The following is a 12,346-nucleotide window of genomic DNA, read 5'->3' as shown; positions in this document are numbered from 1 at the left end:
GGATCTAGTCTGTCATACAGAGCTGTCATAATGGTGGAAAGTAGCCTTATTATGGCGATATGCATGTTAAAGTAGCATTTCTAATGATACTGCCACCTTTGGCCAAAATACAGAACTGCAGCACACTTCTGCTTTTTCTTGTAGCGCATGCTCATACTTGTTTTTTATCTAATTTTTTATTTATTTTTTTCACCCTACACGGTGTCTGAGTTAAGCTGGATGCCGGTTGCTTCTGATAATCCACAAAATCCATCTTGAATATAACACTTCAGTTGTTTGCTATGTTATAGATGCAATAGTTCTGTCATAGTTCTGGTTCTGTTATGTTTTTCTTTTGAGTTTTCAGTTTACTTTGCTCCATATTTTCTATTTTTAGTGGTTTAATTCTTATTTTGTTGTGTTTTCTGGTTATTTTCAGTTTTCAGGTTTTCATTTGTTGCCCTCTGCTGCCCTTTTGTGTTCTCCTTTTTCTCTAACTCCTTTCCTGTCCTGCTCGGTTTCACACCTGCTCCCAATCACCTCGTTAGTCCTCTCATTGTTTCACTCTCCCATAAATACTCTCTGTGTGCACTTCTTCAGTGCTGGTTCCTCGTCAAACTTCCTCCAACTCATTGAGTTTTTCCTCCTCGTGATTGTTTCCCCCAGACATCTCCATGGGTTTGGTTTGTTTGACTTTGTTTGATTTTTGGATTCCTGCCTCCGTGTTCATTTGTTTGATTACTAATCATTAAATCATCAAGAAATTCACCTCAATCCACAAACGTCAACCAAATACTGACAGTTTCGGTGGTAAGGGGCTAAATAGAAAGGCTATTGTAAAGATATTTTTAAGTAAAAACTTACAAAATGTCTCCATAGTAAGACGGTGGTTCCCAACCCTCCTCCCCAATGACCCCTGTTCCGCATGTTTTAGATGTCTCAATTTTTCATCACACCAGAAAAGTATTCATAATTAACAGGGTCCTGCAGGACTTGATTGCAGAGTAGGAGCCCTTATTTGAATCAGGTGTGCTGGAACTGAGCGATATCTAAAACCTACAGGGGTCCCTGAGAACCAGGGTTGGGAACCACTTTGCTAAGAAATAAGCTTTTTTTTTTTCCAAAATTACATAATTGCAATACTCATTTACTGATTATCAACATTCTAAGCAACCTGAATATTAAAATGTGTGTGTCAGACCAGCTATAACTCCCTAATAGTTAGCACTAGGGATGCAAGATATAACCGGCCCCCTATCGGTATCGGCCTGTATCGGCCTTAAAACTGAATATCGGACATCGGCCACCCCACCGATATTTAACCCGATATTTGANACACACACACACACACTACAGCATTGTTGTTCTCTGAATATAGTGCACCTATATTTATGGCGGCGGACGGTGATGACATGTTCTGTGGTGTTGAGGAGATGCTTCCCGTTGTAAGACCAGGACATGGAGCGCGGTGCAGGATAGGCGTCAAACTCCACTCTGAGGGTCAGGCTCTCCCCTTCTTTAACATCTGCTTTGACTGGACTAGGACCTCCAAACACGGCAATGAAGCCCTTATCTGAAGAACAGAGAGATTGGTTTGCTGCGGCAGTGCTGTATATTTATGGATAATTGGAAATCAATTTGCATCACTTCATTTTGAGTTATGTTTCAGTTTGCTGAGTCATGTCTTAAAAAAATAATCACAGTGTGCTCTCATAAGGTTATTTACGTAGTGACAGATGCTTTCCTGAGGCTCTGACTGGGAATTTGCATTATATGAAAATTAGTCTGACACTTGGAGTCTGTGATATATTTCAGCAGGATCGAGTTCTGCTGGACAGGATTTGTTTCTGGAAACATAATGATCCTACGTTTAAAATGAGGCTGTAGCCTTAAAGGGCCTGCACTCATCAGCTAGACGTATGTTAACCAAGTATCATCTGTCAGACTTACCACGGATGTCCAGCTTCACTGTTGCTTCATTGTGGCCTTTTTCGTTGTGGCCGTGGCAGCGGTAGATTCCAGAATCTGAATGGCTGACGGCGGCGATTTCAAGTAAGGCTGAACGAACATACCCCTTAAAGCTCTGCAGGATGTTTGACGTCCAGGTCTCTTTGGGAAGCTGTGAGTAATTTACATCAAACATGCTACATCAGTGCTGTTTATATCACCCAAACCATTTTTTACCTAAATTTAGCACAACCTCATATATAACCAGTTCTTTCAGATAATTACCAGCCTTTTTGCTTTTAATCGCACAACTTAACGTTTTAAAATACATATAGATGCTATTTATAATATTAATCTGTTAATTGGTTGCACCAAAATCAACAAAAATTATTTAGAAGTGGCTAAAAAGGCATAAATTAAATCTGCTGCTATTCTTTAATCCTTGGGAGGATCTAGTCTGTCATACAGAGCTGTCATAATGGTGGAAAGTAGCCTTATTATAGCGATATGCAGGTTAAAGTAGCATTTCTAATGATACTGCCACCTTTGGCCAAAATACAGAACTGCAGCACACTTCTGCTTATTCTTGTAGCGCATGCTCGTACTTGTATTTATTTATTTTTTATTTATTTATTTTCTTTCACCCCACATGGCGTCTGAGTTAAGCTGGATGCCGGTTGCTTCTGATAATCCACAAAATCCATCTTGAATATAACACTTCAGTTGTTTGCTATGTTATAGATGCAATAGTTCTGTCATAGTTCTGGTTCTGTTATGTTTTTCTTTTGAGTTTTCAGTTTTACTTTGCTCCATATTTTCTATTTTTAGTGGTTGAATTCTTATTTTGTTGTGTTTTCTGGTTATTTTCAGTTTTCAGGTTTTCATTTGTTGCCCTCTGCTGCCCTCTTGTGTTCTCCTTTTTTTCCTAGCTTCTTTCCTCCTCTGCTCTTTTTCACACCTGCTCCCAATCAGAGGTGAAAAAAGTGTATAAAATACTTTGAAGATTCATCTTACCGCTCCTGAAGGGAAATCCCATCTAAGACTGAAGTCTGAGTTGACATTGCTGGAGCTGCAGGTAAGCTCAAATGGTTCCCCTGTTTTCAGGATGATGGTGCCGTTTTGGGAGAGGCTGATCACTGGAGGCGATTCTGCGACTGCAACAGGGGAGACAAAGGCAACGACATCTTAACTGTGCTTTTAGTGAGGTCAAACAAGCTCGCACATTTTGATCACAACACTAGTGTGCAAACATCTAGCCAATTTCATGGGCTCTGAGGAATATTTTTTTATTGGGATACTTTATTAGGAAACCGCTATCATAAGTATTCCCCATTAAAAGTGTAACAAATGGGTATCATGTTAACACCCAAGATAAATGATCCTCAGGGTGGGTGTGACCGGTGCTTTGTGCTCACATGATGCCACACAAAAAGCTCAGTGTATGCGAGTTCACAGACGCTTGTTTGCTCATAAATGACATGGTTTATTTTTACAATCAACAGCCCAAGGAGCTCAGATCATTATTGTTTTCTTTTTTTTTTACCCCAGTTATTCTGCAGTAATTCTGTTTAACCTAAACACAAACTTCACAGCTTTGCTCAAATCCCTCGACTCCTCCTTCCCACACGTCTCCTCTTCTCCTCCCCATCAGTCATAAGCAGACCATCGCAGTGCTTCCCCAACACTCCCTGTCTCCATGTAGACACAGTCCTCTTGAGAGAAGAACAAGTGTTGATTCAGTGCTGAGGATGAGAGGGCCATCGCTTTCAGCTTATTCTTCTTAAAGTTACATTTTTCATTGCTTGCATCTCTATAGATTATAGTTTGAATCCAGCCAATCCATTTTCTATATTCATCAATAAGGGAATTACTTATTAATCCAACATCTGACCATAGTGTTATTAAATCGTCTAATTGATCTTGTGTCTAAAGGTTTGTTTTCTTAATATTTAATCTTTTTTAGCCATTAGGAGTATAAATCCAGCTCTTTTCTGAAGGCCACCAATGTTTGCTAGTGAAGATTAAAAAATAAACAGCATTATGAAGACCAAGACAGGGCAGGGACAACGTTGTAGAGAAAATTAAAGCAGAGCTTGATTCTAAAACAGCTAAAAAGGCACTAAAAGCTAAAGGTCTATGCCACTTCACAGCTATTATGGTATAAAAATAAACATAGCCATCACTAAGGGTGTGCAAAATAATCGTCATGACGATGTATCGCGATTCTAATTTTTGTGATCTACTGCATCGATTCTTGAAGGCAAGAATCGATTATAAAAAATTAAAAAAAATTAACAAATAAAATACATTAATGGCTGGCGCACATCAGCCAAACCAAGTGGAATACAACTTCCAGTCCAGCAGATTTCGCTGCGGATGTGTTGACGCCCGCTGCCTTGTGTCACTAGCATTTCCGGCCGCGGGATACTGAGACGAGTCATTCGTAAACAAAATATGGAGGAGACTGAGAAAATTCCCCCCCCCGGCTCCATTACATTTCAAGTCAGATGCTTGGATGCATTCTGGCTTTAAAAACAAAGAAGGTAAAAAAGAAATTGATATGATGCACGTAATTTGCAAAAGGACCACTGAAGCTATGTAAACGGCACTGATTATCCTTATTTTATTTTATGTTTGATGAATCCTAAGATCTTTTTGTCAGTGTGTCCACACCAGTAATAGCAATATTTCTGTCCAGTATTTGTTTTCATGGCAACACCTCCTAAAGTCATTTCAATAAATACAGCTATGAATGAATTCTGTTGCTTTAAGTTTCGTATCAACTGAAGACACGATCCAGATCATACCCAGTCAGTCAGCCACTGGTAAGGGCTGCATCTTTTTCTTACAGTGTTCAGTGAAAATATCGCAATGCATCGCGATGCATCGCAATATTTCAAGTATCGTGATGCATTGTGATAGAATCGCATTGTGGCATGTGAATCGTGATTCGAATCGAATCATGACTTCTTTGCCAATACCCACCCCTAGCCATCACCCTTAAATGGCTGTTTAGGTAAGCAGAGCAGCAGCCCAGAGGTCTATGATACCTCTGTAGAGATCCACAGCTCGGGTCATTAAAAGGACCATTTTTAAGCAAACCATACATAAGTATGATGACCCAAAAAAGTCCAGTTTTATAGTTTTTACAAAGCTTTTAGGGCTGAAGCAAAAAAATGGGTACATGAGCTCCAAGAACAACAATGAGCCACACCTATGAGATAAGATGTATCACCGTTTTTTGACTCCAAATAATATTACTGACCAGATGGAGTTATTTTGGTGGGACAAGATTCAGGTGTGGAAGCAATTAACACCAAGAAAAAAGAAATACAAAAATACTTCTTTGTCTAATCACACTTAAAAAATAATAATAATAATTGTAAAGATTTTGTTCACTATTTTGTCAGTTATTGTTATGATTTCACAATCTTACAAGGTATTTAAATTGCACATAGGTTAAACATATACACCCTCAAAATAAGGGTAATCAAATGAAAAAAATTCTCCTGATATTTTAGGGAAACATTTGTTCACATCCCCTGTTTTAGTTCGATACTGAACTATCATAGTGAAAGATTTACGTTTTTAAAACAGGCAGCTACCAGACCACACAGATTAAACCTTTGTTTTTTAGCTTTTAAAATTGTTTTATTTTTTTGCATTTATAAAACAACCTTAAAATGTTATAATATAGAATAAACCTTTGGTTCAACAGCTCATAATTCATCTTATAAATGGTGTATGTGGAACACTTGGTGAGCAAATAAAGATAAAGAACATAATTTCCCTTTCAGGACTGTTTATTTTAGCTGCAGTCCTCCTCACAGCCCATATGCAAAAAGGAAAACCTTTGGCTTTTAAAAAGAAACATTTATCATGGAGAATGCCTCGATTGAAGGTAAGAAGCAATATTCTTTGTCCAGTGAAATACAGTGTAGATGCTACTATCTCCAAAAATGGATTCCTTTAGAGCATCACACACAGTGAGCACTCAGTCTGTTCCCTTCTCTCCTTTCTAACTTCATCAACACTCATGAGACAAATCGAGTGAAGCGTTGCCAATTGGAATACTAATGTGAGGCCCTTCAGGCAACATGAACCACATGTTACACTTTTCTTTTGCTTCATATCTCTTACTCACCCGGTTGAACGTCCACGAAATACGAGCTGGACATGACCTTGAATCCACCCAGCTGTCCCACACATCTGTAACAACCCTCAAACTCCTTGGTGGCATTGTTGATGATGACCCCTCGCTGTCGGTGGCCGCTGTAAGTCATTCCTGAGGGTAAACGTTTTCCATCGCAGGTCTCCAAAGCCAGGTTGGTGACCTTTGGGTCGGTCGCAAGACAAGGGATGATGAGGTCCTGACCGGTCCGCACCTGCATGTTGTTCACCATTTTGGGCTGAAAAGCATTCTGAGGGTCTGGAGAGATAACTTAGATTAAAAACTCTATACTGCTATAGGAGGTACATGAGATGTCTTATTCTGAGCACCCACCTTTTACATAAACATAAATCGAGCTGTGCTCCAAGGTGCTGTTGTTAACACAAACATACAGACCCATGTGGTGGCCCTTAACCTCTGAAATTTTAAGAGACGCTGTCCTTCCCTCCTGCACCTCCCCGTCCAGCCTGCGATTCTTTTCCCTCTGCCACCTCAATGTGAACGGGGGACCTGATGCTGTGGCGTTGTCATGGCAACGCAGCTCCAGCTTACCCCCCTTGGGAACCACGGTGTGAGGCCCAACAGGGAAGATGGCAGGCTTGCTCCACACTTAAACAGAAGAAGAAGGAGGAACTTTAGGAGGAACTTTAGTGCCTTTTACTGAGAAAGTAGAGTGGAGGATAACATTACCATCAGGTGCAAAATTGCTTCTTTTGCTAGTTTGTTCAAACTCAGCTGGATTTGATGGAGAGCACAAGTTCATGTCATATTTTCCGAGACTCAAATAGATTTATGTTTGGATTGTAAGTAAGCCTTTTAATACCTGCATATGTTTAGAACAAACCCAGCTCAGGCTGTATGCCATGGGGCGTTGTCCCGCTGAAAGTTGAACCTCTGCCGCAGTCTCAGGTGTCTTATAGCACCTGTCAAGTTCTGTCCAAGGATGGCCTTGTGCTTAGCTCCATCCATCTTCCTATTAACTAAGACAGCAGTCTCTGTACTCTCTGAAGAAAAGCTATCCCACAGCATGACACTGCCACCAGCGAGGATTTCAGTGGTTTACCAGCACACGCAGCATTTTTTTTAAACTGTCTGAACAGTTAATTTATCTGTCTCATATGAAGACTTTCCTTTTTTAACGTTTTTCCTTTGTCCTCCTCACAGCTTGTGGCAAACTGCTAATGATAATTACTATGCCTGTTTTCAGCAATGATTTCCCTCTTGTCATGCTTCTATCAAGGACAGATCTACAGAGCGATAGAATCCCAGGTTATCACCACTTAATTTTGGACCATGAAATTAAATCTCAATAAAATGCACTTAAACTCATGGTTATAAACCCTAAAATGGGAAAATAAGGTTAAGTGGCACAAAAATGTGTTCAATGCACTCTGATAAAGACTTTTTAGTTACCAATAAAAACATAATAAACAAGCTTGAGTACACTAATGTGATAGACTTAAGAAGCTGTAAAGGAATCAGGGTTGGTATTTCTGCTTTCACTGAAGAGAGTCTTTAACATTAAATTTAATTGCAGCTTTTATAATGTGATGGTTAAATAGGATGTTATATCTGGCACAATGCCAGTTTAGGACCGTGCGCTTTTTAACCGCCGCAACTCAACTGACCAATCAATAATTATGAGTAATCCAGCCACTGAGTAGATAATCATGCATAAAAGCCCCTGCCTTCCATCCCTTAAAGATGAATACAGCCTAAACCAACATTTTTAGTTTCAGTTAAGCCCCCCATCATCCAGAGATTTTTCACATGATAAGCAGCATTTCAAGAGCAAGATTTTCATGTGACTGTGTTGCCTCAGGGCTGGAGTGGAGCTCTGACGGAGCATCTGGATGCTCTCCCTCCAAAACATCAATAGACTATCTGTGTTTACTCTGGCAGTGGGCGCATGTCTCCCGGCTGATCGGCCTGTTTGGAAAAATATGCCGTTTAGGCTAAAGGTTTTGTGTAAAAACCTGAGGCAGTTTTAAAGTCAACATTCTTCGGTTTGTTTGTTTTATAGCTTTTTTGTTTGCCAAAACAAAAAGATGGGATTGGGTGTTGGTCAATTTGCTCCTTTCCTGACCTCACATTGCCCTTTTAGACCTCCTATTTCCTATTACCTTGAAGAAGCCATTATGTACCCATGCACTTAACCAAGTTCATTTCTATGAACAGTTTAATGTTTCTATGAAGTTCAAAAGAAAATAGCCCTTAACAGTAGAATTTGATTTCGCGGTATATTGTTTTATTAGGGGGAGCGTTGGCCTAGTGGTTAGAGCACTGCACTTGTCTACTAAGAAGGTTGAGGGTACCCGGTTTGATCCCTGAGCAAAGACCCTTAACCCCACACTGCTCCCTGGGCAACGCACAATGGCAGCCCACTGCTCCCCAAGGACATGGGTCAAAATGCAGAGAGTAAATTACCCCATTGTGGGAAAATAAATGGATTAATTTTTTTTTTTTTTTTTTACATTCTCTGAAATCTATTAAAATTGCTCTCTATTTCTGATTATTTACCTTATTTGGGAACACTGACTTTAATTAAATGATTATAACCCCCTGAAATGACTTAAAGTAATCTCCTGCTACCGCAAAGGAGGGGGGGAAAACTGCTAATCACCTAATTTTACTTGAAAACGTAGAACCACCATTTAAGTACGACATAATTAATACTCTGCTTCTGTCTCCTTGAACCCCAGTTGGCCTCAGCAGATGGCCGCTCACACTGAGCCTGGTTCTGCTGGAGGTTTCTTCCTGTTAAAAGGGAGTTTTTCCTCTCCACTGTCGCCGCAAGCATGCTTAGAGTGAGGGGCAATCAACTGGTTTTCCTTTGATAGAAAACTTTGAATCAATTTGACTGTATGTTCTGTTGAACTGTAAAGTGCCTTGAGATGACATGTGTTGTGACTTTATGCTATATAAATAAACTGAATTGAATTTAATCCTGAAGGCTTGAAATAGGCAGCATATCCTGTGGCAGACCATGTTATTTCCCATCTAAAATGTGATTTTATAAAACGACCACATTTGCAAAAAGGACTAAATATGCGTCATCCGAGCTTTGTTACGCACTTTATTATTATTGCTATTATTTTTATATGTGACCGTTTCTATGCATACATTTTAATTACGAAACAACTATTTCGCAAAACCTACCACTTATATTTAGAGATGTGGACTAAAGAAGATTAGAAACGATAAAACGCAAGAGAAAATAAATCACACGTGGAATTTGAGTCTTTTCATCCACCTCCATTTTTCATAGAATTACTCAAATACAACCAAAGTAAACAGAGAAACAGTCATGAGGAATTGGTATGGAGAGATTACGCAGGTGCTATCCAGTGAAGGGAGCTGAGTTGTCGGTTACATGGTGCGTTTGTGTGCGTTGTTTTTTGTTTGTTCTGCTCGCACAACCTAATCCCTGTCATATCGGAGGGAACAGCCTTAATAATTAATGTTTTTACAACCAAGAGAAGCGAAGGGACGCACCTGTTGCCGTTTGGAAAAGGGTGTTTAAGAAAAAGCATTTGTTGGACATCATATATATATATATATATATATATATATATATATATATATATATATATATATATATATATATATATGCAAATGAGCCCTGAGATATGATCTGAGACAAACAGGTTAAGGGAAAACATGGTTAACAGCCTTTCCTCTCCAGGAACAATGTGGGAACTGTTAACTCTCCTTCCGTGGAAAATGGAAGTTACGCACAAATTTGCATAAGTCTGTTACAGTTTTAATGGCCTTTTATGTGCTGTCTCATAAATATAAAGCTGAACTCTGACTTTGATTTCGAAGGATAAGATAAATATAAAGAACTGATAACTTGCGCGCTAAATAAGCAGAGTTTCTATAAGTGTGAGACAAAAATAATCCTTTCGGGCGTTGTGAAGCCCAACTGTACTCATCAAAAGTGTTTTTCTTACCTGTAAAGGGGAGGAAGATTAGATATGAGGCACAAACGACCCAGGGGGACCTCATTATTAGATAATTTAGGCGTCTTTTTACTTTATTCCATGCGTTTCAAGCGCGTAAATAACCATCCCGCGGTGGCAAACCGCTGATTCAGTCCACGGGTATAAAGATAGAGGACAGGTCCATCCAGAGAGAGGAGCGCACAGCGGCGGTGATGGACTTCAGTAGACTCTGACTCCCTCCTGGTGAAGCTCACTCACACTGAGGCGCTTAAAGGCACAGCCTCCTCTGCTCCCTGCTTTGGATGGCTGCCACTCCTCTCTCTACACTCTGAAAAAGGCTGGGTTCAGAACAAACCAATGTGGGTTAAACATGGAAACATTTTATCCTCTGGATTAGGCTTTTGATAAAAAATTGTCTTCAAATGATAAATCACATTTTCTCGCAAAAAAAAAAAAACAACAACAACCACAACAAAAAAGAAACATTAATATAAAGTAGTGGCTGTTATGGTTCTCCCCTTTTAGGACTCAGTTTTTAGTTTTAAGTCATCAGTTATTCTCTTTTGTTAATCTTTGGTTTATTTTCAATAACAATCAAGCAGTCTCAAGTTACTCTCTGTTGCCCCCTTGTGCCTGTCTCTTTTCCTCTAGCTCCCTTCTAGTCTCTTCCATCCACACCTGCTCCATATCAGTTGATTATCAGCTGTGCTGCTTCCATCAACGCTCTTGTTTACAGATGCTGGAGATCGTCCTGTTTTCCAGTGTAGTCCTGTTTCTCTGCCCGTGACTGGCTGGATGTGCTCTCTTTATCCTCTGGCATGGGAGCTGGCTCGGTGCTCGTCTGCCTGGCTGTGTGTTTCCTGGACTGGGCCGCCTTTAACAGCTGCTTTTTGTATCTCTGCTTCTGTCTCCTTGAACCCCAGTTGGCCTCAGCAGATGGCCGCTCACACTGAGCCTAGTTCTGCTTGAGGTTTCCTGTTAAAAGGGAGTTTTTCCTCTCTACTGTCGCTACAAGCATGCTTAGTGTGAGAGATTGCATTCGAGTCAATGAGATGATGCATTTAACAGGTATTCCTTAGATAGAATACTTTGAATCAAATTGACTGTATGATCTGGTTGAACTGTAAAGTGCCTTAAGATGACTTGTGTTGTGAATTGGCGCTATATAAAAAAACTGAATTGAATTGAATTGATTACCCCAGTCTTTGTTCTGTCTCCCAGAGGCTAAGTTCACACTGCAGACTGAAGTGACCCAAATCCGATTTTTTGCAATCTGGATCTGATCTCTTCTTGGCTGTCTGAACAACATAGATCCAACTTTTTCCAACGCGACCCAGGCCAGTTGGCTATGTGGTCCTGAATCTGATAAGAATTGTCGGAACTGATTGTCGGAATCTGTGTCATTAATACTCAGCAAAGGTCACTATTCTGGGTCTTACTATGCTTAGTGGCAAGAAAAACAACAACCATGGTGAACGATGATGTGGAAAGCAGTATTTATGTTTAACCATCTTGAAAAGATTATGTTTTTATGGTTGGCAAAGATCGCTAGATGTGCTCCAGCGCTACCATCCATGCTTTTTTCTGTAAACATAGAGCACGCTGGCCTGTGATGTCATTGCATCCTCTGCTGAGCATGCGAAACACTTGCGTTGTATGAATGCAGTTTACACAGGAGATCACATACAAGTCGCATATATTTGCAAATGTGAACGGCAATGCGAAAAATCGCATTTCACCAAAAAAAAATCGGAATTGAGCATTAAGGCCTGCAGCGTGAACGTAGCCATATATACCCCCCATGTGCAGTTCTTCAGTACTGGTTCCTTATTGTTTGTTGCTTCTTCGTCTTTGGCTCCGCTCATGAGTTTCCCCCATGTTTGCTGGTTATTGGTTCTCAGTATTTTTATGTTCTTGGATGTTTGCCTCAGTTTTTCTCCAGTAAACCTACAAGAACTCCTCACTGACTCATTCATCTCTGCATTTGGGTCCTCAAGCAACCTCAACCCCCCCACGTTGATAGTGGCTTAAAGTAAAAACCTATCAATAGTCTGAACCCAATTCATTTTTGCAGATCTCTGGGTGGGGCTGTCTTTGGGAGGAAGCTGGAGAACCCAGATGTGCACAGGGAGAAGATGTAAACAAACACCAGCAGTAAGCTGTGCCTCTCATAGCTGGACAGATCGTCTACCTAAGAGCGCATCCAGAATGTCAGCTACCAGCGCTAAATCTGCCTTCTTTGAAAAATCCAGAATAAGCCTGCTAGAAAACCATGAACCAAGAATGGAACCTTATGTTACACATA

General features: G+C 40.2%; 1 protein-coding gene across 2 annotated transcripts in view; it reads right to left on the bottom strand.

Annotated features, from left to right (window-relative positions):
- Positions 1–10,285, bottom strand: part of LOC107093495 (mast/stem cell growth factor receptor kita-like) — a 30,894-nt gene extending 20,609 nt beyond the window's left edge. For both annotated transcript variants that reach the window (XM_015388591.1, XM_015388592.1), the window contains exons 1-6: positions 10,051–10,285; positions 6,431–6,706; positions 6,071–6,355; positions 2,941–3,080; positions 1,930–2,098; positions 1,363–1,552 (exon numbers count right to left, since the gene is read on the bottom strand). In XM_015388591.1, coding sequence (XP_015244077.1) covers positions 1,363–1,552; positions 1,930–2,098; positions 2,941–3,080; positions 6,071–6,355; positions 6,431–6,706; positions 10,051–10,105 — 1,115 coding nt within the window. In that variant the 5' untranslated portion in view covers positions 10,106–10,285. The remainder of the gene's footprint in view (positions 1–1,362; positions 1,553–1,929; positions 2,099–2,940; positions 3,081–6,070; positions 6,356–6,430; positions 6,707–10,050) is intronic.
- Positions 10,286–12,346: the final 2,061 nt, after the last annotated feature.

Source organism: Cyprinodon variegatus, unplaced genomic scaffold (genome assembly GCF_000732505.1).
Source record: "Cyprinodon variegatus isolate N-32 unplaced genomic scaffold, C_variegatus-1.0 Scaffold428, whole genome shotgun sequence".
Taxonomy (NCBI): domain Eukaryota; kingdom Metazoa; phylum Chordata; class Actinopteri; order Cyprinodontiformes; family Cyprinodontidae; genus Cyprinodon; species Cyprinodon variegatus.
Note: the sequence above shows the minus strand (reverse complement) of the source record. Positions and strands in the feature narration are given on the sequence as shown.